General features: G+C 39.6%; 1 protein-coding gene and 1 long non-coding RNA gene across 4 annotated transcripts in view; one reads left to right on the plus strand and one right to left on the minus strand.

The window, feature by feature from the left end:
• Window positions 1-27,921, plus strand: part of LOC309667302 — a 247,793-nt gene that overhangs the window by 29,710 nt on the left and 190,162 nt on the right. The gene's annotated exons all lie outside the window — the stretch shown is intronic.
• On the minus strand, window positions 5,787-27,919 carry GTF2H5 (general transcription factor IIH subunit 5). 3 transcript variants are annotated; one of them, XM_082475698.1, is made up of 3 exons: window positions 27,807-27,919; window positions 26,883-26,955; window positions 5,787-8,281 (listed from the first exon to the last, which is right to left on the minus strand). In XM_082475698.1, the coding sequence occupies exons 2-3, from the start codon at window positions 26,915-26,917 to the stop codon at window positions 8,101-8,103; spliced, it is 216 nt and encodes a 71-aa protein (XP_082331824.1). In that variant the 5' UTR covers window positions 26,918-26,955; window positions 27,807-27,919; the 3' UTR covers window positions 5,787-8,100. The 3 variants fall into 3 exon arrangements, with proteins under 3 accessions (XP_082331824.1, XP_082331825.1, XP_082331826.1); XM_082475699.1 differs by having other exon boundaries at window positions 27,696-27,827; XM_082475700.1 differs by lacking the exon at window positions 27,807-27,919 and adding an exon at window positions 27,170-27,689.

A 27,921-nucleotide genomic window follows, 5' to 3' on the forward strand; every position in this document is an offset into this window, starting at 1 on the left:
GGGACTTTTAACACCCCACTTTCACCAATGGACAGATCATCCAAAATGAAAATAAATAAGGAAACACAAGCTTTAAATGATACATTAAACAAGATGGACTTAATTGATATTTATAGGACATTCCATCCAAAAACAACAAAATACACTCTCTTCTCAAGCGCTCATAGAATATTCTCCAGGATAGAGCATATCCTGGGTCACAAACCAAGCCTTGGTAAATTTAAGAAAACTGAAATTGTATCAAGTATCATTTCTGACCACAACCCTATGAGACTAGATATCAATTACAGGAAAAAAAAAAAACTGTAAAAAATACAAACATATGGAGGCTAAACAATACACTACTAAATAACCAAGAGATCACTGAAGAAAACAAAGAGGAAATCAAATAATACCTAGAAACAAATGACAATGAAAACGCAATGACCCGAAACCTACGGGATTCAGCAAAAGCAGTTCTAAGAGGGAAGTATACAGCAATACAATCCTACCTCAAGAAACAAGAAACATCTCAAATAAACAACCTAACCTTATACCTAAAGCAATTAGAGAAAGAAGAACAAAAAGCCCCCAAAGTAAGCAGAAGGAAAGAAATCATAAAGAGCAGATCAGAAATAAATGGGGCTTCCCTGGTGGCGCAGTGGTTGAGAATCTGCCTGCTAATGCAGGGGACACGGGTTTGAGCCCTGGTCTGGGAAGATCCCACATGCCACGGAGCAAATAGGCCCGTGAGCCACAACTACTGAGCCTGCGTGTCTGGAGCCTGTGCTCCGCAACAAGAGAGGCCGGCGCACCGCGATGAAGAGTGGCCCCCACTTGCCACAACTAGAGAAAGCCCTCGCACAGAAACGAAGACCCAACACAGCCAAAAAATAAATAAATAAATAAATAAATTAAATAAATTTAAAAATTAAAAAAAAAAGAAATAAATGAAAAAGAAAAGAAGGAAACAATAGCAAAGATCAATAAAACTAAAAGCTGGTTCTTTGAGAAGATAAACAAAATTGATAAACCATTAGCCAGACTCATCAAGAAAAAAAGGAAGCAGACTCAAATCAACAGAATTAGAAATGAAAAAAGAGAAGTAACAACTGACACTGCAGAAATACAAAGGATCATGAGAGATTACTACAAGCAACTATATGCCAATAAAATGGACAACCTGCAAGAAGTGGACAAATTCTTAGAAAAGCACAACCTTCTGAGACTGAACCAGGAAGAAACAGAAAATATAAACAGACGAATCACAAGCACTGAAATTGAGACTGTGATTAAAAATCTTCCAGCAAACAAAAGCCCAGGACCAGATGGCTTCACAGGCGAATTCTATCAAACATTTAGAGAAGAGCTAACACCTCTCCTTCTCAAACTCTTCCAAAATATAGCAGAGGGAGGAACACTCCCAAACTCATTCTACGAGGCCACCATCACCCTGATACCGAAACCAGACAAAGATGTCACAAAGAAAGAAAACTACAGGCCAATATCACTGATGAACATAGATGCAAAAATCCTCAACAAAATACTAGCAAACAGAATCCAACAGCACATTAAAAGGATCATACACCATGATCAAGTGGGGTTTATCCCAGAAATGCAAGGATTTTTCAATATATGCAAATCAATCAATGTGATAAACCATATTAACAAAGTGAAGGAGAAAAACCATATGATCATCTCAATAGATGCAGAAAAAGCTTTCGACAAAATTCAACACCCATTTATGATAAACACTCTCCAAAAAGCAGGCACAGAGGGAACTTACCTCAACATAATAAAGGCCATATATGACAAACGCACAGCCAACATCTTTCGCAAAGGTGAAAAACTGAAAGCATTTCCTCTAAGATCAGGAACAAGACAAGGATGTCCACTCTCACCACTATTATTCAACATAGTTTTGAAAGTTTTAGCCACAGCAATCAGAGAAGAAAAAGAAATAAAAGGAATCAAATCGGAAAAGAAGAAGTAAAGCTGTCACTGTTTGCAGATGACATGATACTATACATAGAGAATCCTAAAGATGTTACCAGAAAACTACTAGAGCTAATCAATGAATTTGGTAAAGCAGCAGGATACAAAATTAATGCACAGAAATCTCTTGCATTCCTGTACACTAATGATGAAAAATCTGAAAGAGAAATTAAGGAAACACTCCCATTTACCACTGCAACAAAAAAAATAAAATACTTAGGAATAAACCTACCTAAGGAGACAAAAGACCTGTATGCAGAAAACTATAAGACACTGATGAAAGAAATTAAAGATGATACAAACAGATCGAAAGATATACATTCTTGGATTGGAAGAATCAACATTGTGAAAATGACCGTACTACCCAAAGCAAGCTACAGAATCAGTGCAATCCCTATCAAACTACCAATGGCATTTTTCACAGAACTAGAACAAACAATTTCACAATTTGTATGGAAACATAAAAGACCCCGAATAGTGAAAGCATTCTTGAGAAAGAAAAATGGAGCTGGAGGAATCAGGCTCCCAGACTTCAGACTATACTACAAAGCTACAGTAATCAAGACAGTATCGTATTGGCACAAAAACAGAAATATAGATCAATGGAACAGGATAGAAAGCCCAGAGATAAACCTATGCACATATGGTCACCTTATTTTTGATAAAGGAGATAAGAATATACAACGGAGAAAAGACAGTCTGTTCAATAAGTGGTGCTGGGAAAACTGGACAGCTACATGTAAAAGAATGAAATTAGAACACTCCCTAACACCATACACAAAAATACACTCAAAATGGATTAAAGACCTAAATGTAAGGTCAGACACTATAAAACTTAGATGAAAACGTAGGCAGAACACTCTATGACATAAATCACAGCAAGATCCTTTTTGACCCACCTCCTAGAAAAATGGAAATAAAAACAAAAATAAACAAATGGGACCTAATGAAACTTAAAAGCTTTTGCACAGCAAAGGAAACCATAAACAAGACGAAAAGACAACCCTCAGAATGGGAGAAAATATTTGCAAACGAAGCAACTGACAAAGGATTAATCTCCAAAATTTACAAGCAGCTCATGCAGCTCAATATCAAAAAAACAAACAACCCAATCCAAAAATGGGCAGAAGATCTAAATAGACATTTCTCCCAAGAAGATGTACAGATTGCCGACAAACACATGAAAGAATGCTGAACATCACTTATCATTAGAGAAATGCAAATCAAAACTACAAAGAGGTATCATCTCACACCAGTCAGAATGGCCATCATCAAAATATCTACAAACAATAAATGCTGGAGAGGGTGTGGAGAAAAGGGAACCCTCTAGCACTGTTGGTGGGAATGTAAATTGATACAGCCACTATGGAGAACAGTATGGAGGTTCCTTAAAAAACTAAAAAATAGAACTAACATAGACCCAGCAATCCCACTACTGGGCATATACCCTGAGAAAACCATAATTCAAAAAGAGTCATGTACCACAATGTTCACTGCAGCTATTCACAATAGCCAGGACACGGAAACAACCTAAGTGTCCATCGACAGATGAATGGATAAAGAAGATGTGGCACATATATACAATGGAATATTACTCAGCCATAAAAGGAAATGAAATTGAGTTATTTGTAGTGAGGCGGATGGACCTAGAGTCTGTCATACAGAGTGAAGTAAGTCAGAAAGAGAAAAACAAATACCGTATGCTAACACATATATAAGTAATCTGAAAAAAAAAAAAAAGGTTCTGAAGAACCTAGGGGCAGGACAGGAATAAAGATGCAGACGTGGAGAATAGACTTGAGGACATGGGGAGGAGGAAGGGTAAGCTGGGACGAAGTGAGAGAGTGTTATGGACATATACACACTACCAACTGTAAAATAGCTAGTGGGAAGCAGCCGCATAGCACAGGGAGATCAGCTCGGTGCTCTGTGACCACCTGGAGGGGTGGGATAGGGAGGGTGGGAGGGAGACGCAAGAGGGAGGAGATATGGGGATATATGTATATGTATAGCTGATTCACTTTATTATAAAGCAGAAACTAACACACCATTGTCAAGCAATTATACTCCAATAAAGATGTTAAGAAAAAAAGATTAAGTGAAAAAGCAAGTGTAAAAGCAGTGCGATCTCACTAGGATGGGAGAGTGGAGACCATTTTTTATATTCTCAGAAAAAGATCTGAAGATTGCCATTAAAATTTTAATTGTGGTTATTCGTGAATGGTGGGATTGTGGACGAGTTATATTTTTCTTCTTTTGCTTCCCTTTTCCAGTCTACCTGCAATGAATGTGTATTGCTCATAAAAAAGGTAACTTCAATTAAAAATAAAGATACCAGTGGACCTTATCTTCATTAAACAGGCTATGACAGGGAATAGTTTAAAAAGTATAATGTAACTAAAAATGCAGCAGCCAAGATAAACTCTAAGTTGGAAGCAGTAGGAAATAGGTTTTCCATAAAGTAAAATCGAGTTTAGGTTTTCATTAAAGTAAAATCAAGTTTAGTGACAAATTTGAAAAGCATTCCTGGAACAGAGACTAAAAGCAATGAAAATGATGAGAAAACAACATAAAAAGTATTAATCATGGAGAATCAATTAATGAATAGGTGTTTCTAAAGAAAACAAACAGAATAGAGGTATGAAAGTTGTAACAGAAAATCTGTTCATTTAAAAACTTAAACAGAATCCTCCACAAAGTAAATAAACAAACCACCTGAATTTTGAGAGCTCAGGGAGACACACATATTCCAGGCAAAATTAACACGGGATATACACCTTGGTTAACTTTTAAAATTTCAAAGAAATAATAAACACTATAGAGGAACAAAACAAAAACAAACAAACAAACAAAAAGGATGGAGGGAGGGATTGGTTAAGAATGAAACCCAGCTAGAAAAAGAACATTGGGTACAAAAGAGATGAGTTCAAAGAAACTCCTGCAAACCAAGTGGAAAAAGTTATTCAAAAGAATAAAATCCAAACTGGACTCAGTAAATGCCTGAGGATGATGAGAAAAATGGCTCAGTTTTAAGAGAAATGGATTGTGACCCAGGAATTCTATCTAAGACTAATCATTGTTTAAGGATGGAGAGAGGAATGGTCTCAGAAAAGCTAAGTGTTCAGGTATTTCCTGGCAATGTTGCTCAGGGACAGTTCTGAGATCAGTGCAGGTAGGGGGTCCCTGTTAAACTATCTACCTAATGTTCTTTCACAAGGAATTCCCCTCCTCCCCCAGCTGCCTGTTCTCGCGGGACTGTGATCATGCAAAACAAACCAAACGTGTGTGTGTGTGTATGTGTATGTGTGTGTGTGCGCGTGTGTGTATGTGTGTGTGTGTGTGTGTGTGTCCTGAAAGGTCTTTCTTCCCCCTTTTTCATTGTGCTCTTCTAGATTCAAGGTAACTAAATTTCAGAACCATCTGCTTTACATATTTTAACTTACAATCATCCACACAATGTTTGAGGATAACTATTCCTGTTTTCACAGATGAAGGCTCAGAGGCACAGAACAACTCAATGACGTGTACAAGATCCCAGAGCTAGCAAGCAGGGAGCTGACATTTGGACCCAGGCAGTCTGGACTCAGTCAGGCTCTTAATCACTTTTCTGTAGTGAGAACAGTGTTTTTCAAAAGCTTATCAATAATCTTACCAACAGATCTTTCAGTGTGATCTCTGCTACAAATGAAGCAGAGCTATGCACACTTGAGAATATTTATTGACTGTATTTGCAAGCTGCACTATTTCTTCATGTTTAAAACATACCCTTTTCCTATCTGTTAAGATGGTTAAGAGATCGAATGATTCCAGCATACTAGTTAAATCAGAAGGCATTGTATCAAAGGTTTTATTTAGTTTCTTTAGAGCTAAGTGAGGTTTAATGTGTAACTACAAAATAGAGTAAGCACATTATTTACCATATTTCCAGAAAAGAAGTACAATTATGTCAAATCACCTCTATTATACATAATGTTAAGAGCAATATAATCATTAATAATTTTGACTACCACCTATAATGATTATCAGAAATAAAAGAGAGTAGCCTTTGTTGCTTATTAACAATAATGTTTAGTTAGTGTTCATCAAAACTGATGTCTCAATAAACATTTTTACATTAACTCTTATGCATACTTAGGAAGCCTGGAATTTTAAAATAATCACACTAAATTTCACAAGTAAATTGGGGTTCAAAGAATACGGAAGTTTTGACCTTATACGGTATTAAAAAAAAAAACCTTTCTCAAGAAGTTAGTATAATTCTAAATATCACAATTTTAGTACATGGATATTTGTGACTGGTCAACTATCTCTCATAAATTAAAATGACTCTTTTATGCAGTTAGGAAAATTTAAGTTAATACTACCTTTTCACAGTATTAAGGACTTTGTTAAAAATAAAAAGACAGTAGTAAATTTCTCCAGTACCCAGCAGCCAACATATCTTGTTCTAGACATCTAAAGTATGCTAAATCGCATAATGTCAACCAGATTCCAAGCAGCAGAGCCTGGAGAAAATGTCACTTGGATATTTCCTGTTCTCTCCTAGCTTCTCTCATAGTTGGACGTGCTAACTCAGTGGCTCCAAGTGCGGCTCCCAGCACCACACTGTCCCATCTTTCTAATGTACTTCCAGAGAAAGATACCGAACATTTGCCCTAACTCAACTTTTAAACAATGAGGGCCAATGAAATAAAGATTTTCCTTCACTTAACACTCTTTGTACTCACTGTCCAATAGTCTTTCCAGTACCTTTTAAACTCTGAGATTGTAAGAAAAATTTTCTCTAAGTTTCATGTTAAAAGGTATTAGGTGACAAACACCTAAGGCATGTTAGAAATAGATTTAGACATGCCTGAAATACAAGAGTCAGTAACATTTCAGTACAGCTGGAAATCCTAAAGAAATGTACTGTATTCAGCAAGTTTTAGTACCAGATGTACCAATAACTCATCAAAATTGTTTGCATTGTTATGTGAAAATCAAAATTGGGTAGTTTGAGTTACATGGGTGGAAACCATGATAAATATACCTATGGAAATTTCCAGCTTTAGGGAACGCATGTGTAAGTAAGTGACTATGGTACACAGATGCTCTGAATAAACACACCGTAAGGAGGCAGGTAAAGTGGGTTTGATACGACTCCACCTAACATCATGAAAGTTATCTTTTCTCTTGGAAAATTCCCACCATAAGAACCCATCCTAGTACCACTATCTTCAGGAAGGGAAGCAAAGCCCCCATCAGTGTTATTGTTTCTGCCTCGATCAACCATAGAACTAGACTCCCCCAAGACTGACTTTGCTTCTATCTGTTCCTACCTTTCTTTTCTGGACAAATTTACACAGGGATTCTCATAGGGAATAAGGCCCAAAGAAAACTGACTTCTTAATAAAAGGGCACTTGCCTTGATGGGAAAATGTGACCAACAAAGTCTGAACAAGGAAAGAGGAAAGCTGCAAAGCAGCACATACCTTTCCCATTTGGTTGTTTCTAACCCTCTGTGCTTTTAAAAAACCGTATTTTTAGGGAAATGTAAACTGCAGTTTACATTAATGTTACAGGGTTCTCTCCCACATCTTCTTCACCAACAGAGCTGGCTGGCATGCAGATACTATTTGTAAGGTATAAATATTACTAAAGTTCCCACCTTGGCATATTTATCTAAACAGTCTGTCTGTGAAATTTCTAGTGGAAACAAAACAAACCATACCTACACTATCAAACCCCCAATTACTAATACGAATAAGCAAAGATAAATATCTAGGTGGTATTTAGGTTAGACTGATGATTTAAAAGCATATTCCATTATATTCTTAATGTATTAAATTGGCATTAAGAGGTAGGAAAACCAATTACATTTATATTTTAATAAAGGTTAATAAAAGCCAAATTACAGCCAACTGTTAAAGCTTTTTTTTTTTTTTTTTAATTCTAGGGTACACACAATGAAAAAAACAGAACAAGAAAGTCAGTTCAGGGGCTTTCTTATGAACAAATGATATCACAGTCTTCCCTGTCGCATGCTTCCGAGCAATTCTGTAAATCTAATCGGTCACACAAGACATCGAATGGTGAGTCTCTCACATTTGTTACTTTTAATTCCTAAGTGATCATTATCTAATATTTTCACTTCTGGGTAAGAGAAAAGGCATTTTGGTCCATTAATTCACCTACTCGCTCCTGGAGGACATTAACCAACTCTGCTATTACGAAGATGTGAGTGTCATCAATGTCTTGAATGATGAACTTCTTCCCTAGGGCATTTGACTCATCCAAGTACAGCAGAAATTGCTTCATGGCAGGGTCACTGTTGAGATAAACACATGATGATGAGACACCTTACTGTCAAGTTACCAGAGACCTGAACAATTAGAATTGAGCATGGACAGTTTTAGGATAAGTTCAAAAGTTCTAAACTGTTAACCAATTCCTCACTCCTTCTCTGCCTCAAGTGTTGACGATTAACAGACACAGCTTCATTTTAGAACTGTTAGTGCAAGTTTAGAAGAAAGAGGCCAGTGATGAGATTTTAAAAGAATAATTTGTCACCGACAAGTGAAAAAGTAAAGCAATGTTCACAGCTTTGTAATTAATAGGGACTCGAAGCACAGCCCTGTTAACTGATTTAAAAAATGCCAATGATAGTGTTTGGCTTGCAGTAAATATTCAACTTTTTTTCCCTTCCTTAAAATTCTGAACCTCTTAAGTCTGAACTATCATTCAGAATCTTTAAAGGAAATTCTAACCAAATCTCTTTGAGAACAGTGAGTTCAAAAAGAGATCTAAATTCAATTCTATTTATTTGTGGTTTTTAGTTTGGAATGAATAGGACAGCCATAAGGGAAAGAGATAAAATTTCCTAGATTTATAGAAATGAGTCTTTTTTTATAAAAACCTGAATTACAACAAAGGCACACTTTAGATCTAATATAATATACAATACTGTGTTCAGCAAAAGATGAATATAAAAATGTCAAGTTGCATACAGATATTTTTAATTCTTAGAGGAAACATAATCTTACACAATGTTTTGGTTTCTTGAGGGATGTCAAAATCAATTACAAAGATAACAATTTAATTCAAAAGAGGTCAGTGTAATTTACTGAAAACCATATACATTTTACTTCTTTCAAGTACAAACAGAGGTACAAGTGAAGCTAACAAAGTAAAGTATTTAGTTCAATAGCTAAATGAGTGCGGTTCATGGTATATATTAACTATGAATGAAGTCAAGCCTTCCTGAAAAAATGATTGTCTTAATTACTTTCAACAGCTTACCTTTAAAATAATTTTATTAACAATTTACTATGCTGTAAAATAATGTGAATAAATAAGTAGGTCTGCCCATGTCAGAAATGACACATTTTAAATTTAGTTTCTAGTATGTTTGTTATCTTAGAGTTAGGTTCAGAAAAGTTAGGTTCTATTGATCCACTTAAATTTGGCAAAATTCAGTTAAATTCGATAGTTGCAGTATTAGAATGACCATACTAATGTGGGAAATTGATTCGTTCAGAAGTGGTAAACTTGCTCTTCTAAGTGTTATTCACTCATTCAATAAATTGAGTACCCATCATGTGCCTGGTGCTATTCTGGTCTGGGGGATTCAGCAGTGAAGAAAACTTACATTCTAGTGGTAACACTATGACAAACACACACAAAAACAAGGAAGCGAATGAGAAATGGCAGTGACGACAGTGATATGATCTTGCAAGTTTAAGCAGGGGACTCAGGGGAGGCCTTACTGAGCAGGTGATGTCTGAATACACATCAGAAGGAGGTAGTGAGCAAACCATGACGTGACGTGGGGTAGACCATCCTACGCAGAGTGAACGGCAAGGCCACAGAGCTGGAGAGGGGAAAGTGGAGGGGAGAGCAGTGGGATATGGGTTAGAACTCCATCTTGATTTAGCTTACAAAATGACTTTAGTTTTAAACGTAAGGATCATACTGGCTGCTGGGTTGAGAAGAGGCTGGTGGGTGGTGGAGGCAATGGTGGAAACAGGGAGACCAATTAGAAGGTGACTGCAGTAATCTTGACAGGACATAATGATTTGGACCTAGGTGGTAACAGGGAAGTTGAGCAGTGGCTGAACTCTAGATATACACCAAATGTAAAGCCCACATAACTTGCTGAGACTGGACTTGAGCTTTGAGAGGAATTAAGGAGACGCCAAGATTTCTGGTCTGAGCAAATGAAGGGATGGAGTTGTCTTTCACTGAGATGAGGAGGAACACAGAAGAACAGGTGTGTAGTTAAGATCGAGAGTCTGGTTTTAGGCAAGTTACATCTGAGATGCCACCCAGGTGAAGAAGTTGAACAGGAAGCTGGATATACAATTCTGGACTTCAGCAGTGAAGTCCAGAATGAGGAGTAAGTCAGTCATCAATGTATAGATGGCATTTAAAGCCATGACAAAGGAGTGAGCAGAGCTACAGAGGAGAGTCCAAGCACCAAGCCCTGGATACCCCAACATCAAAAGGTTAGGAAGAAAAGGATGAACCAGCAAAGCAGACTATAAAATGACCACTGAGGTCAGAAGAAAACTTGAAGAGTACTGGAAGCTAAGTAAATGAAGGATCTCCAGGAAGAGGAAGAGATCAGCTGGGCCAAATGTTGTTAAGAGGAATAGCAAGAGAAGGACTGAGAGCTGACTACTGGGTTCAGAAAGTTACTGGACCTTCCCAAGAGCAGCTTCAGGACCATGACTACAGAGGACAGGGCCTGAATGGAGTGGTTTCCAGACTGAGAGGAGTGAAATCGGAGAAAGTGAATACATACACACCTTCTGGGAAATCCTGCTACAAAGAGCAGGAAAATCAAGTGGGAGCTGGAGAGGGATGTGGAAGCAAGAGTTCCTGCCCCACAGGGCCGCCCACCTGGGGAGGGGCAGTGTTACAGCATGTTTGTAGTTCTGCTGGGAATGATCCAGTACAGAAAGATAAGTGGATAAAGTGGGAGAAAAAGAGGAAAACTGCTGAAAAGGTGTCTTTAAATAGGCCAGGGAGGCTGGGATCCGGTTACCAAGGAGGGAGGCTGGCTTGAGACAAGAGAATAGACAAGTCACCCACAGTAAGTGTGAGGGAGGGAAGGGTATATGGGCCCAGGTCCATGTGATAAAGACTTGAGGACGTTCTCTTCTGGTTGCTTCTGTTTTTTCAGTGAAACGAGGAACAAAGAAAGCAGCTGAAGTGAGGACAGGGACGTTTTCTGAGCTAAGAGAAGATGAAGGTGTGGAATACCATATTCCACCCATTCTAAGAAGCACATTCCCCCCACATCTTAACATCTCCAAAATTGGGATGGGTCTTACATTTAATGGCATGTTACAGTACAACCGGCAGTGATTTTTCTTAAAGGTACATAAAATATTGTTAAGTTTTAAAACTGATGAAATCTTAACTTGATGAAATCTAACAGCTTTATTAGGAAAGTGGGACAATAAATGGACTAGGAAATTTAGCTGGTTTGCAGGCTAGCATTAAGGCTCACGTGAATTTAATAGTCATGAATTTAAAGTGCGACCAATCAGTATGTTTGTATGTTTTTCTCCAGCCATTAGAGTTGTGGAGGTAAAGGTTCAGAATAGGTAGGGAGCTGGATTGGACCCGACCTGGTTGGTGTGACTGAGAGGGGCGAGGGAGCTGAGTGTCTTTAAGAGAACGAGTATACTGACAGACTGGGTACGGAGGAAAGTGAGGATGCTGGGATGAGTCAGGATGGAAATGCTGGGAGAATCCACAGACTGCAGGTCTGGTAGAATCGAAGGAATTACAGAGCTAGGGTATTAGAGGGAGTGAACTGGAGAGAGGAGGTGGTGGTCAGAGTTAGATGCCTAAAACGGAGATTTTGAAGAGATGGCAGTATTGGTAGGGACGCGGGTAGGTGTGACAACGTGAGCGAATGACTATGACAGGACAGAGAAAAGCTCATTGGAAGAAGAGGTCGGGAAACTGAGAGGCCAGGGTACTGAAAGGACTATACATACAAAATCGTTAAGAATTTGTGGAGAACTCTTAAAGAGTGACAAGTAGCCTTCAGAGAATAACTTTCAAGGAAAGACTTGGGTGTTTGTAGATGGTTACAAAGAGGAGGATTAGTGGGTGGTCTTGTCAGATTCAGAACTGGGGGGTTTCTGTGGAAGAGGGAGGGAGGATTTCTGGAAGTGGCAATGAGGAACAAGGTAGATACCCATCCCATTTCTTGGCCCAATGGTACAAGAGGTATTAGAGAGAAGTCAACATAGCAGGCTCAGGGGAAAGCTAGGTTTTTATTATAACAACAACAAAAAAGGGGTATTGGGGGAAGACAGAGGGAAAGTTCTGAGAAGAGGCTGAGGATATAGGGGATTCTGCTGCTATCTTACTAGGTTCTAAGGGCAAAGCGGGACATGATGGGGTAGGGGTGAATTTAACAGTCGATGGAGGGACTGCCCTGGTGGTCCAGTGGTTAAGAATCCACCTTCCAAAGCAGGGAACAGGGGTTCAATCCCTGGTCGGGGAACTAAGATCCCACATGCCACGGGGCAACTAAGCCCAGGTGCTGCAACTAGAGAGCCCATGAACTGTGGAGCCCACGTGCCGCAACTAAGACTCGACACAGCCAAAAATAAATAAATAAATAAATACTTAAAAAAAAAAAAAAAAAAAAAAAAGAATCCACCTGCCAATGCAGGCGACACGGGTTCAAGCCCTGGTCTGGGAGGATCCCACATGCCATGGAGCAAGTAAGCCTGTGTGCCACAACTACTGAGCCTGCGCTCTAGAGCCTGTGATCCACAACTACTGAGCCCGTGTGCTGCAACTACTGAAGCCCACATGCCTAGAGCCTGGGTTCCACAACAAGAGAAGCCACTGCAAGGAAAAGCCCGCACACTGCAACGAAGAGTAGCCCCCACTCACAGCAACTAGAGAAAGTCCACGTGCAGTAACGAAGACACAGTGCAGCCAAGAATAAATAAAAATTAAAAAAAAAAAATTTAAAGTTGATGGATAGAGCCATAAGGTAATGAGTGTCAAAGGAATGAGGGATGACCTGGAAGTCTGTAGCTTTTTGGGTGACTGAAAACAAGAAAAGTAGGAATACAGGGCCTGGGAATGAGAGTCTAATGGTTGATAATGACATGAAAGGCAACAACTGCCAGTGAAGGATGGGAGAGACAACAGGGGTCTTTTACAAAGCAAGATAATATGGGAATTCCCTGGTGGGCCAGTGGGTAAGACTCTGTGCTCCCCATGCAGGGGGCCCGGGTTCGATCCCTGGTCAGGGAACTAGATCCCGCATGCATACCGCAACTAAGACCCGGTGCAGCCAAAATTAAAAAACAAACAAGACCAAACAAAAATACAACCAAGAAAGATAATGTAATGGTCACAGATTTAAGCAGATACTGAGGATGTTAAAATTTACATTTGCAGTAACTCCCTAATTTTGGCAATTACACAGAATAAAAATTTAAGTAAGAAATTTTTGTAGAGCAACAACACCCTGTACATTGAGAAATTTCACTGAGGTAAACAATTTTATTAGTCATTAATAGGCAGGCTGTGAAACATAAAAAGAGTTTAAAGAGCAATTCTAGAAAGAATCTGGGGGTAATGAAGCAGGCTGAATGGGGTTCTTTCAGATATTACAGAACTGAAAACGGGGAGGCCCATATGACAGGGAAACAAAGCTTCAGCTTCTTTAAAACTATCGTTTTCCTGCTCAAACAGGTTCTTTTGAACAGGTTCTTGCTCTCAAAGGTTTCTTTTTGAAACCTCAGTTGTTTCCCTATATTGCTCCATGTCTATACAAATAAAATGGGGGTGGGTGGGACAGGGGTGGAGAATTAAAGTAGAGCAATTTAAGAGTAGACAGGTGTGGCGGACAGAAAAAACCCCTCTGATTTAGTGCTCTGCAACCGGGCTGCTTCCTCCCTTCCCTGCAAGGAGGGACTTGCCTTTGTCTCTCGTGTGGTGCCCACTTTACCCTCACAACCTTTATTGTGCTGAACTGTCTTAGACCCCACAAGAATTTCAATAATTTCTACAAAAATCACACACTCAGAGAGGTTGCTTAGAAAGATATACTTTAGGTGACAGGACAAATGATAGTTTTTTTGTTAACCTTTAATATAAATTTTGGGTTTAAATGGAACAATAATGACAAAAAACAAGGACATTATAAAATCTGCTGTCCAAATGTGATACATTATCCTGTTACCATTTGAGCACAGTGTGTTCAGAGATGACACCAATTTACTCTAGTAATTGGCTGCTACTAGGAGGTATTAGAGATAGCAAGGGTTAAGTGGTTATGAAGACTTTTATCTCCAGAAAGTCTCTAAATAAAATAAATTTACATACTTTCAATTAAGTAAAAGCTGAACAACTGAAACCAAGAAGTGCCAGGGGACTCACATCTGTGCTTTTAACCAACAGGTCAGTGTTTTCAAAATTTTTGCCATTTGCATACTACCCTTGTCATTTTAGCCATCTCTTGTAACATCTGCACTACGTATTACTCAAATTTTTTCTTTAAATTGCCTTTAAATCAACTAACTTTTCACCTTAACTTCATCTGGTACAAAATCACCAGTCATCTTGATGTTAGTTTTATTTTTTTCTCAGATAAATTAAGATGGTCATAGAAAAAGTATTTGTGTTCTATCCCTGCAAAATTTGTGCTACTCCAAATCATCTTGTACACCAACTGTACTCCCTATACCTGAGGAAACACTGTTAACACAAATGAGATGAGAACTTAGAAAATGATCAGTGACACACTGAAATAACTGCTTCTAGTATCAATTGCTTCAATTAAACTTTTTGAAAGGAGATGGAAAGCAGTCAATTTGAGAATGAATTCTCAAGCATGTATTTGAAATGTAATCTGTAATGATTCAAAAAGACACTCAAAGTTTAAGGGACACTTTGCTAGTATATGTTGAGGGCCTGGACTATCTTGCCTGAATATAGGACTATTCTACATGGGAGTGCCTCTGGGAGAACCTGCTGGCAGGAAAAACCCAAAACCAAGTGCCCATATACATACTTGGTTAAAGTCCTGGGATCAGGGCTAGTGAGCAGGAAAAAATGTCTTTGCCCTGGAAATGTAAAGGGCAGGTATTATCAACCCCCTCCTAAAGAACCTTACTATAGAACTAGGACACCTGCCGGCCGCTGGTGGGGGACTCTGACCCCCAAGGAGACAGGAGGAACCCCACAATGAACCAGTAGGACGCAGGGGGACCGAGGGGGGAGGAGAAGTGGAGGCCAGACCAGATCGGGGCCCCTGAGGCCGGGGAGATCAGGAGAGGCAGGTGGGAGGGACTCTCCGGGAAAAGCAGGAGAGGAGCGGAGGGCGATCGCCTGGCCCACTCAGGCCGGGGAGACTGCTGAGCTCCCAAGCCACTTCCCCCCACCGCCCCGCCCAAAGCCCCACCCAGGCCACATGGGTCCTGGGGGCATAGGAGTGAGGCCTGGGAGATCAGGAGTGGCAGGCAGAAGGGGCCATCCAGGAGGAGTGGGAGGGGAACGGTGGGCGACTGCCCTGCCCACTGGGGCCAGGGAGCCTGCTGAACTCCCAGGCTGGTCCCCTGCGATCCAAAGCCCCCTCCAGGCTTCGTGGGTGCTTGGGGGCATAGGAAGGAGGCCGGGGAGATCAGGAGAGGCAGGCGGGAGGGGCCCTGCAGGAGGAGTGCAAGAGGAGCAGAGGGCATTTGCCCCGCCCACTCAGGCCCGGGGAGCCTGCTGAGCTCCCAGGTGAGGTCCCCTGCCCTCTGAGACCAGGGGTGGGGGGCATGCCTGGGGCCCTTCTGTTCCTTGAGCCTAAGCCCCACTCCCCACAGCCCCCAGAGCCTTTTCCAGCCCTGTGGGTCCTGAGCATTTGCCCCACCTACCACCCAAACCTCGCCCTTGCTCAGGCCCCGCTCTCCACATCCAAGGCCTTCCCCCCCACTCCCTTTTTATTTCTTTTCCCTCCTCTTCTTTTTTACTATTGTGGTACTGATGTACCTTCTGGTTGTTGATTCTCTATGTTTTTATTTTTACCTCCTTTCTAACATATCTGTTAGTTTCCTAGTCTAATTTTATTTTTCACTTTGTTATTGTTCTCGATCTTTTTTTTTTTGGCCACCCACGTGGTTTGCGGGATCTTGATTTGTGAGCCTAGGGTCAGGCGGAAGTTCCTGCGGTGGGAGCGCCGAGTCCAAACCACTGGACTAACAGAGAAACTCAGACCCCAGGGAATATTCATCGGAGTGAGGTCTCATGAATATTCATCAGATGAAGTCCTCATCTCAGCACCAAGACCCAGCTCTACCCAACAGCCTACAAATTCCATTGTTGGACGCCTCAGGCCAAACGACCAGTGAAACAGGAAAACAATCCCACTCATTAAAAAAAAAAAAAAAAGAGACAGCAAAAAAATATGTCACAGATGAAGAAACAAGGTAAAAACCTACAGGACCAAATAAATGAAGAGGAAGTAGGCAATCTACCTGAAAAAGAATTCAGAGAAATGACAGTACAGATGATCCAGAATCTTGGAAATAGAATGGAGGCACAGATTGAGAAAATACAAGAAATGTTTAACAAAGATCTAGAAGAACTAAAGAACAAACAAACAGAGATGAACAACACAAAAACTGAAATGAAAAATACACCAGAAGGAACCAATAACAGAATAACGGAGGCAAAAGAACGAACAAGTGAGCTGAAAGACAAAGTGGTAGAAATAACTGCCCAGGAGAAGAATAAAGAAAAAAGAATGAAAAGAATTAAAGACAACCTCAGAGACCTCTGGGACAACACTAAACTCAACAACATTTGAATTATAGGGGTCCCAGAGAATAAGAGAAAAAGAAAGGGTCTGAGAAAATATTTGAAGAGATTATAGTGGAAAACTTCCCTAACATGGGAAAGGAAATAATCACCCAAGTCCAGGAGGCACAGAGAGTCCCATACAGTATAAACCCTAGGAAAAACACGCCAAGACACATACTAATCAAACTAACAAAAATTACATTCAAAGAAAAAATATTAAAAGCAGCAAGGGAAAAACAAAAAATTACATACAAAGGAATCCTTATAAGGTTATCAGCTGATTTTTCAGTGGAAATTCTGCAGGCCAGAAGGGAGTGGCAGGATATACTTAAAGTGATGAAAGAGAAAAACCTACAACCAAGATTACTCTACCCAGCAATGATCTCATTCAGATTCAACAGAGAAATCAAAAGCTCTTCAGACAAACCAAAGCTAAGAGAATTCAGCACCACCAAACCAGCTTTACAATAAATGCTAAAGAAACTTCTCTAAGTGGGAAACACAAGAGAAGAAAAAGACCCACAAAAACAAACAAAACAATTAAAAAATGGTAATAGAAACATATATATCGATAATAACTTGAATGTAAACAGGTTACATGCCCCAACCAAAAGACACAGACTGGCTGAATGGATACAGAAACAAGACTCATACATATGCTGTCTACAAGAGACCCACTTCAGACCTAGGGACATATACAGACTGAAAGTGAAGGATGGAAAAAGATATTCCATGAAAACGGAAATCAAAAGAAAGCTGGAGTACCAATACTCGTATCAGATAAAATAGACTTTAAAATAAAGACTGTTACAAGAGATAAGGAGAGAGACTACATAACGATCAAAGGATCAATCCAAGAAGAAGATATAACAATTATAAATGTTTATGCACCCAACATAGGAGCACCTCAATACATAAGGCCATGAAAGGAGAAATCAACAGTAACACAATAATAGTAGGGGACTTTAACACCTCACTTACACCAATGCACAGATCATCCAAACAGAAAATAAATAAGGAAACACAAGCTTTAAATGACACAATAGACCAGATAGATCTACACTGATATTTAAAGAACATTCCACCCAAAAGTGCCAGAATACACTTTCTTCTCAAGTGCACACGGAACATTCTCCAGGATAGATCACATCTTGGGTCACAAATCAAGCCTCGGAAAATTTAAGAAAATTGAAATCGCATCAAGCATCTTTTCTGACCACAACACCATGAGATTGGAAATCAGTTACAGGAAAAAAAAAAAGTAAAAAACACAAATACATGGAGGCTAAACACTACTAAATAACTAAGAGATCATTGAAGAAATCAAAGAAGAAATAAAAAATACATAGAAACAAATGACAACGAAAACACGATGACCCAAAACCTATGGGACGCAGCAAAAGCAGTTCTAAGAGGGAAGTTTACAGCAATTCAATCTCACCTTAAGAAACAAGAAAAAAATCTCAAATAAACAATCTAACCTTACACCTAAAGGAACTAGAGAAAGAAGAACAAACAAAACCCAAAGTTAGCAGAAGGAAAGAAATCATAAAGATCAGAGCAGAAATAAATGAAAGAGAAACGAAGAAAACAATAGCAAAGACCAAAAACACTAAAAGCTGGTTCTTTTTAGTTATTTATTTTTATATATTTATTTTTGGCTGTGTTGGGTCTTCGTTTCTGTGCGAGGGCTTTCTCTAGTTGCGGCAAGCGGGGACCACTCTTCATCGCGGTGCACGGGCCTCTCACTATCGCGGCCTCTCTTGTTGCGGAGCACAGGCTCCAGACGCGCAGGCTCAGTAGGTGTGGCTCACGGACCTAGTTGCTCCGTGGCATGTGGGATCTTCCCAGACCAGGGCTCGAACCCGTGTCCCCTGCAGTAGCAGGCAGATTCTCAACCACTGCGCCACCAGGGAAGCCCTAAAAGCTGGTTCTTTGAGAAGATAAACAAAATTGATAAACCCTTAGCCAGACTCATCAAGAAAAAAAGGGAGAGGACGCAAATCAATAAAATTAGAAATGAAAAAGGAGAAATCACAACTGACACTGCAGAAATACAAAGGATTATAAGAGGCTACTACAAACAACTATATGCCAATAAAATGGACAACCACAAAGAAATGGACAAATTCTTGGAAAGGTACAATTTTCCAAGACTGAACCAGGAAGAATTAGAAAATATAAACAGACCTATCACAAGTAATGAAATTGAAACTGTAATTAAAAATCTTCCAACAAACAAAAGTCCAGGACCAGATGTCTTCACAGGCGAATTCTACCAAACATTTAGAGAAATGCTAACATCGATCCTTCTCAAACTCTTCCAAAAAATTGCAGAGAGAGAAACACTCCCAAATTCATTCTACGAAGCCAACGTCACCCTGATACCAAATTAGACACAAATCAATCAATTTGATGCACCACATTAACAAATTAAGGAATAAAAACTATATGATCATCTCAGTAGATGCAGGAAAAGCTTCTGACAAAATTCAACACCCATTTATGATAAAAACTCCAGAAAATGGGCACAGAGGAAACCTACCTCAACATAATAAAGGCCATACATGACAAACCCACAGCAAGCATCATACTCAATGGTGAAAAACTGAGAGCATTTCCACTAGGATCAGGAACAAGAGAAGGATGTCCACTCTCGCCACTCTTATTCAACACAGTTTTGGAAGTCCTAGCCACAGCAATCAGAGAAGAAAAAGAAATGAAAGGAATACAAATTGGAAAAGAAGAAGTAAAACTGTCACTATTTGCCAATGACATGATACTATACATAGAAAATCCTAAAGATGCCACCAGAAAACTACTAGAACTAATCAATGAATTTGGTAAGGTTGCAGGATACAAAATCAATGCACAGAAATCTCTGTCATTCCTATACACCAACAACGAAAAATCATTAAGAGAAATTAAGGAAACACTCCCATTAACCACTGCAACAAAAAGAATAAAATACCTAGGAATAAACCTGCCTAGGGAGGTGAAAGACTTGTACTCAGGAAACTATAAAACACTGATGAAAGAAATCAAAGATGACATAAACAGATGGAGAAATATACCATGTTCTTGGATTGGAAGAATCAATATTGTGAAAATGACTATCCTACCCAAAGCAATCTTCAGATTCAATGCAATCCCTATCAAACTATCAATGGCATTCTTCACAGAATTAGAACAAAAAATCTTACAATTCGTATGGAAACACAAATGACCCCAAATAGCCAAAGCACTCTTGAGAAAGAAAAATGGAGTTGGAGGAATCAGTCTCCCTGACTTCAAACTGTACCACAAAGCTACAGTAATCAAGACTGTATGGTACTGGCACAAAAACAGAAATATAGATCAATGGTACAGGAAAGAATGCCCAGAGATATAAACCCACGCACATATGGGCACCTAACTTACGACAAGGGAGGCAGGAACATACAATGGAGAAAAGACAGCCTCTTCAATAATTGGTGCTGGGAAAACTGGACAGCTACATGTAAAAGAATGAAACCAGAACACTCCCTAACACCATACACAAAAATAAACTCTAAATGGATTAAAGACTTGAACGTAAGACCAGACACCATAAAACTTTTAGAGGAAAACAGGAGAAACACTCTTTGACATAAACCACAGCAAGATCTTTTTTGACCCACCTCCTAGAGTAACAGAATAAAAACAAAAGTAAACAAATGGGACTTAATTAAACTTAAAAGCTTTTGCACAGCAAAGGAAACCATAAACAAGACAAAAAGACAACCCTCAGAACAGGAGAAAATACTTGTAAATGAAACAACAGACAAAGGATTAATCTCCAAAATATACAAACAGCTCATGGAGCTCAATAAAAAAAAAAAAAAAATCCAGTTAAAAAATGGGCAGAAGACCTAAATAGACATTTCACCAAGGAAGACATGCAGATGGCCAAGAGGCACAAGAAAAGATGCTCAACGTCACTAATTATTAGAGAAATGCAAATCAAAACTACAATGAGGTATCACCTCATGCTGGTCAGATTGGCCATTATCAAAAAATCTAGAAACAATAAATGCTGGAAAGGGTGTGGTGAAAAGGGAACCCCCCTGTACTGTTGGTAAAAAACTAAAAATAGAACTACCATATGACCCAGCAATCCCACTACTGGGCATATACCCTGAGAAAACCATAATTCAAAAAGAGACATGCACCACAATGTTCACTGCAGCACTATTTACAATAGCCAGGACATGGAACCAAACTAAATGTCCATCGACATATGAATGGATAAAGAAGATGTGGTACATATATACAATGGAATATTACTCAGCCATAAAAAGAAAAGAAATTGAGTTATTTGTAGTGAGGTGGCTGGACCTGGAATCTGTCATACAGAGTGAAGTAAGTCAGAAAGAGAGAAACAAATACCGTATGCTAACGCAGATATATGGGATCTAAAAAAAAAAAAAAAAGGTACTGATGAACCTAGTTGCAGGGCAGGAATAAAGAGGCAGACATAGAGAATGGACTTGAGGACATGGGGTGGGAGGGTGAAGCTGGGGCAAAGTGAGAGTAGCATGGACATATACACACTACCGAATGTAAAATAGTTGGCTGGTGGGAAGCAGCAGCATAGCACAGGGAGATCAGCTCGGTGCTTTGCGATGACCTAGAGGGGTGGGGTAGGGAGGAGGGAGGGGATGTGGGGACATGTGTATGCATATGGCTGATTCGCTTCGTTGTGCAACAGAAACTAACATGGTATTGTGAAGCAATTATACTCCAATAAAGGTCTATTAAAAAAAAAAAACCTTAGTATAGCTCCTATAAAATGTGACTGTTAAAAAAAGTATTACACCATGAGAGGCCTACTAGAATGATGCAGTTAGCTATAAAAGAGACCATAAAATTAATCGGTCAGTTGGATAAAGTTGTCAATACTGTCTATCCAATCAGAATGATAATCTTGTCTTAGTCAACAGTAAGCTATCCTTCCTGATAGTAATTAGTTAACAGATACAATTACTTAAAAAATTTAACAAATATTTCTCCATAAATACTGTTATGTCCTGAGAGTGGAATGTTTTAGAAAATTGTTACTGAATGTGAAAATGCCTTTGTTCATATCACGTAAAATATTTTCAAATATTTTAATAGCTATATTGTTTGATTATAAAAATGTCATAACACTTTGTTTAATTAGAATAATCAACTACCTACAATTTTATCTGCAGCTTGGATCACTTCCTTAAGATAAACATCTAGAAATGGAATTATTGTGTTAAAGCATATAAAAGCTCAAAAGACCTATCACAAATTACTTTCTAGATCAGTTGCTTCTTAAGACTGCACTTCCATCATCCATGTCAGCAGCTTGGTGAGAGCCTGCTTTTTAAAAGCTACAGACTGGGGCTTCCCTGGTGGCGCAGTGGTTGAGAGTCTGCCTGCCGATGCAGGGGACACGGGTTCGAGCCCTGGTCTGGGAAGATCCCACATGCCGCAGAGCAACTAGGCCCGTGCGCCACAACTACTGAGCCTGCGCGTCTGGAGCCGTGCTCTGCAATGAGAGGCCGCAACAGTGAGAGTCCCACGCACCGCGATGAATAGCGGCCCCTGCTCGCCGCAAGTGGAGAAAGCCCTCACACAGAACGAAGACCCAACACAGCCAAAAATAATTAATTAATTAAAAAAAAAAAAAAGCTACGGACTGGAAGATAACAGTCACCTCATTTAAAAGCTACCCTGGTGGTGGTGGGGGGGGAGGATAAATTAGAAGGCTGGGATTAACATATACACACTACTATATACAAAATACTGAATAGATAATCAACAAGGACCTACTGTATAGCACAGGGAACTCTACTCAGTACTCTGTAATAACCTATATGGGAAAAGAATCTGAAAAAGAATAGATACATGTATAACTAAATCACTTTCCTGTACCCCTGAAACTAATACAACGTTGTAAATCAACTATGTTATATACAATAAAAATTTAAAACGTAAAAACTAAAAGCTACTCTGATGTAACTTGCCAAAAAGGAGGCCTAGTGTATGAACCTTTTCTGCACTGAAACTTGAATTCAATTTATCAAGAACCTATTCTTATCCACTCTGATTCTCACTGTGGTAGTAGAGCTCTAAAGGAACACTAATAACCTGGAATTTAGGGTGAGATTACACTCCTTGGTTCAATTTTATTAACAAAATTCTTTCAGTAAACAAATATTTACTAAGCACCTCTATATGTATCTCAGGCACTGTTCTGGGTGCCCAAGAAACATTCTGCATTCAGTGAATGCAGCCCTGCAAAGAATAAGAAGCAAAGGCTCACAAGAGATATACAAATGCTGTGAAAGAACAGGACAGCAGTTAGACTGGTTTTGCCTTAGTTCTTATTTGCTTTTCATATACAATAGAGGTTTGGAAGCCAAACCCATAAGGGCAAGACTGGTCTAATAATACCTATTTCTCCAGATTCTTTGCTGTTGTGCTGTAAACTGGCTGGAATTTGCAGCTGTACAACAAATCTTCCTTGCTGAAGCACTTGCCAAACCAACTGTGATAAATATCACACCACAGGTCTGCTCTAGCACCTGGAATTGGACACAGACATTTGTTGAGCATATGCTGCTTGCTTCGGTAACTGCTATGGTTGGCTAGATTTGGGAAAACTCTTGGTGTGAGGCTGGCAGTCGATAGTGGTGGATCCCAACAAAGAGGAAGTTTTCACCAATCTCATTTTGACATAAAAATACAAAAAACTTTAGATTGTGGTATTTGATAAGCCTTGGGAGGAGAGAACCTTACTATATCCAAGTACTTTGATTTTTCAATTCACTGATAGTTGGGCCTAAATGGCCAACATTATACTCTGGTTTATTTGCTTTTTAAACATAGATCTGTATTCCAATACACCTAAATGCTTCATATAATCTATGGATATTATGAGATAAGAAACTGACTTATACTGATACTGTATTATTAACAATCTTCTCTTTGGAATCAAATATAGACATGAGGGAAACTGAAGGACTTTAGTTACCATCATCCCAACATGTGCACCTACACATGAAGGAGGACCCACAGGCCCTGGCCATGCCCTTTATGAATCCATTGCTTAGGCCTGGAGTCTTCTTGGAAGATCTGTATCTTTGGGAAGACAGTTACCCTTTAGAAAAATTGTGCAGGCTACACTTTAGACTTCACTTTGAAGGGAAAAATTAGTTTTGCAAGGATACTATCCATCTGCAAAATAAAATTAAAGTACACTGTAGTCTTGCTGCAAAACCATTCTCCATAGGGGAACTGATTATCAAACTTAAGCTGATTAAGTGCTTCTCAAACTTAAAATGCACTGTGTCAAGATCCTTTTTTATGCACAATTCTGTATGCACAATTTATGCACAATTTAGTAGATATGGGGTGAGGTCTGAAAATTTTTATTTCTAACAAGCTCCAGATGACGCTATTGCTGCTAGTCTGGAGAACACATGGAAAAGCAAGGTGATCAGCACCCAGGCAGAATTCAGAGGCTGGTAACAAGCAAACTAGCGGAGAGCTTGCCGGATCAGGAAAGAAAACTAAACCTCAGTTCCTCTTACAAATCTGTACTCTTTGTTCTTATGGCTAAACTGACAGTCTACCACTGAAATTCTGAGTTTCCCAAAGTTCTGCTCTTTAAAATGCAGCCTAGCATTATTAAAAAAAAATAAAATATAGGTGTAATACAATCCCAACCATCATTCCAAAAGGATTATTTTGGGACTAGACTAAATTATTCCAAGGATATTCTCGAATAGGTAACAATGACAAAGAAAAAAATGGATGTGGGATGGGATTAGGAAGAGTAGCAAGGGGAGTGAAACTCTGTGATAAAGGAGTCATCACACATCATTAGGGAAGGAAATAAATGGTGTTGGACAATTATTCAGCTATTTGATAAAAAAAAAAAAGGCAGCTAATTTAGATCTTCACTTCATAATATGCCCCTCCTCTCATTAAATTCTAGATGAATAAAACTCAAAATATCAATGAAAATAAAAATATGAAAACCCTAGGACAGAGGTGAATATTGATCAAATCCAGAATGAAGATTAACTTTAGAAAAATCAGAAGAAACAAAAGGGAAAAAACTGAGAGCTGACACTGTGTGTGTATGTGTATCCTCTGTGTTAAAAATAACGTTAAAAGACCAACCGGGGGCTTCCCTGGTGGGGCAATGGTTAAGAATCCGCCTGCCAATGCAGGGGACACGGGTTTGAGCCCTGGTCCGGGAAGATCCCACATGCCACGGAGCAGCTAAGCCTGTGCGCCACAACTACTGAGCCTGCGAGCCACAACTACTGAAGCACGCGCACCTAGAGCCTGTGCTCCACAACGAGAAGCCACCGCAATGAGAAGCCCACGCACCGCAACGAAGAGTAGCCCCCGCTCGCCTCAACTAGAGAAAGCCCGCGTGTAGCAACGAAGACCCAACTCGGCCAAAAATAAATAAATAAATAAATAAAACTAAAAAAAAAAAAAGACCAACCAGGAAAATGTTTCTATTAATTATGACAAAGTAATAAGAAAAATAAAATACAAAAATTAGCCTAGAAGTGTTTTCCAAAAGACAACGGCACAGCATGCTTAGAACTTCTGGGATCTCAATCCGTCTCTTGGCTTTCCCAAGTGAACACCTCTCTCCTCTCTAGCGGTTTATTTTTATCAACATACCTTCTAGTCTCTCACTTTAAAACAATGAAAATAACAAGAACCAGAGTCCCTTAACATCCTTCTTCAGCTACCGGCCCATTTCTTTATTCCATTGCTCATTATCACAACAAAACTCCTCCACATGGTCTCTACTTCCTTGCTCCCCTTTCCCTTTCCAAAGTACTCCAATCTGGCGTCTATCCCACCTCTCCATTAAAAAGCTCTCATAAAAAACCGATGACCTCCAGTGTGCCTTCATCTTACCCCACCTCTCATCAGCACTTGACACAGCCCCACTCGCTTTCATCAACCATTCCCTTAGTTTCCCTCCTACTTCACTGGCTTCACTGACAATACAATTTATTGTACTGTCTTTTTTCATACTAGAGCTTCAAATTCCAATGTGTATTTTAGTACCTGGCGAAATACTTTGGGTATAGAGTTAAGAAATTAATTTCACCTGTTTCATTTTACTTTTTAGTGTGGCTACTAGAAAATTTAAGACTACATATGTGGCTCACATTACGTTTCTACTGGACAGTGCCGCTCTAAAAGCCAGAGATTCCTAGGGTTTGGTCTTGCTCCTCCCCCAGCCTTGCCATCACAGAAACAGTATGGTCATCCACATAATGGCTCACATTAGAGGCAGAGAAATGTAGACAGCAGTAATTTCAGACAATGGGAGTGTCCACGGGGCAGGATTCCCAAATGAGACAGAATTGTTTGGTGGGGCAAACAAACAAGTGGAGACTGAGCAAGACTGGTCCAACAGTTCAGATTTTCAGACTAGGCATAATTAAGCCCTACATTAGCTTTGAGGAGCTCAACTCTGCCCATAGTTTCTAGTTTCTCCTTTGGAATGTGTGCCTAGCTTAAGAAACCTTCAACTCGCTCTCTTGTTTTCTTCTCTTTTTTACAGACCAAAGTTTGTGTGACTTAGGCAGACCCTAAAATTCTAGTCAATCCCTGACGATTTGAGAATACAAACACTGTTCCCCTAAAGAGGGTTAATGTAACAAACATGCTGCCGCTGACCAAAACTTGTTGGAAATAATGCCAGTTACATCAATTCAACAGAAACACTGAAATCTGGCACCAGGAAGAAACTTAGCAACAAAATCTGTCCCACTTGATGAACTGGGAAACTGGGAGATTGGGATTGACATATATACACTATTATGTATAAAATGGATAACTAATAAGAACCTGCTGTATAAAAAAATAAATAAAATTCTAAAAATCAAAAAAAAAACCCATCTGTCCCACTTGTTATTAAGTAAGAAAAATGCAGTTGAGAAAGCTGAAAGACTTGAATCATTCAAATCTTAAGAACAAAAGAAAAAAATGGACTTTGGAAGGGATTCACATACAAATCAAGATTCAATGTGCAGATTTAAAATTTGTTAAGTATCAAAACTACTAACCATTCTATAAGCACTCCTTTCAAGACGTTGACCATCTTTTCCCAGTCAGAAGGTGCAGGTGACCTTAAAAATGCTAATAAAAGGATAAGGTGACAAAATACAAAAGCATCAACTTCAATATCCTTTGGTGGTTTACTTCTGAAAAGAGGCAAAAAATTAAACGGCAAGACTAAACATATAAGTCTATGAAAGACATAAAGCTAACATTAGGAAAACATACAGATATTCTGATCTTTTAGCAAAATTAAAATGAGTCTATTGGAATATTAACAATGCATAAATCTTACTTGCAAACAAATTCTGCCTGCTGTCAATCCTAATGAAAGCATGGGCCCTAACTCCACAGCAGTGTCCCCAATCCAGGTTTAAAACATGTCCACTAATCAAAGATTTCTTTTCCTAATCAGGAGTATGATAAAAGGTAATATCCTTGGAGACAGGAATCACAGGATGGTAGCTCTGAAAGGGGACTTAAAAATTACATGGTGAGTCCGACCACCTAGTTTTACATATGAAATGGAGCGAAGAGATTAAGCCGCAGCTCCCGGCAAAAAAAAAAAAAAAAAAAGTACAATCCATGCCTCCAGATCTTGTGTTCCTCTGCCAAATAAAATATGTTCCCCAATGATGTGCGCTTGAAGGAAAAGAACCCACTCAGCGCACGCCAAGTCAATCCTTCTTAAACTTCTACACTTGGGTACCGGGCAATGCCTCCCCGAAGGAAATCCACCGTTCAATTCCCGCGGGGCAGCCGCCCGGCCTCGTCAGAAAGGGACCAGAAAGGGGGCGGAACACCGCCCTATACCCCCGCACCTAAAAGACAGGCTTCTGGGACTTTCCCCCTCCTCCTCTTTTTCTTCGAGACCCCTCGACCTTACAGGTACCCCACTCTCCCCTCTTGCGCCAAGAGCCGACGCCACGAACCTCCACCCGCAGATCCAGCAGCGTTTCAGCGTCGCCGACAGACTGCACTTGCGCCGGTTACGTCATCGCGACAGCGACGGTCTCGTGGGTGGAGCGCGCCGGCGGGAGGCGGGGC

The sequence above is a fragment of the Balaenoptera physalus genome (genome assembly GCF_965194825.1).
Source record: "Balaenoptera physalus genome assembly, chromosome: 9".
Lineage (NCBI taxonomy): Eukaryota > Metazoa > Chordata > Mammalia > Artiodactyla > Balaenopteridae > Balaenoptera > Balaenoptera physalus.

Excerpts from the sequence above, each read along its gene's own strand:
- GTF2H5 (XM_082475698.1), bottom strand. The coding sequence starts at position 26,917 with ATGGTCAACGTCTTGAAAGGAGTGCTTATAGAATG. Across the intron at positions 8,282-26,882 it reads AAAGGAGTGCTTATAGAATG|TGACCCTGCCATGAAGCAAT; the intron begins GTTAGTAGTTTT and ends TTATCTCAACAG.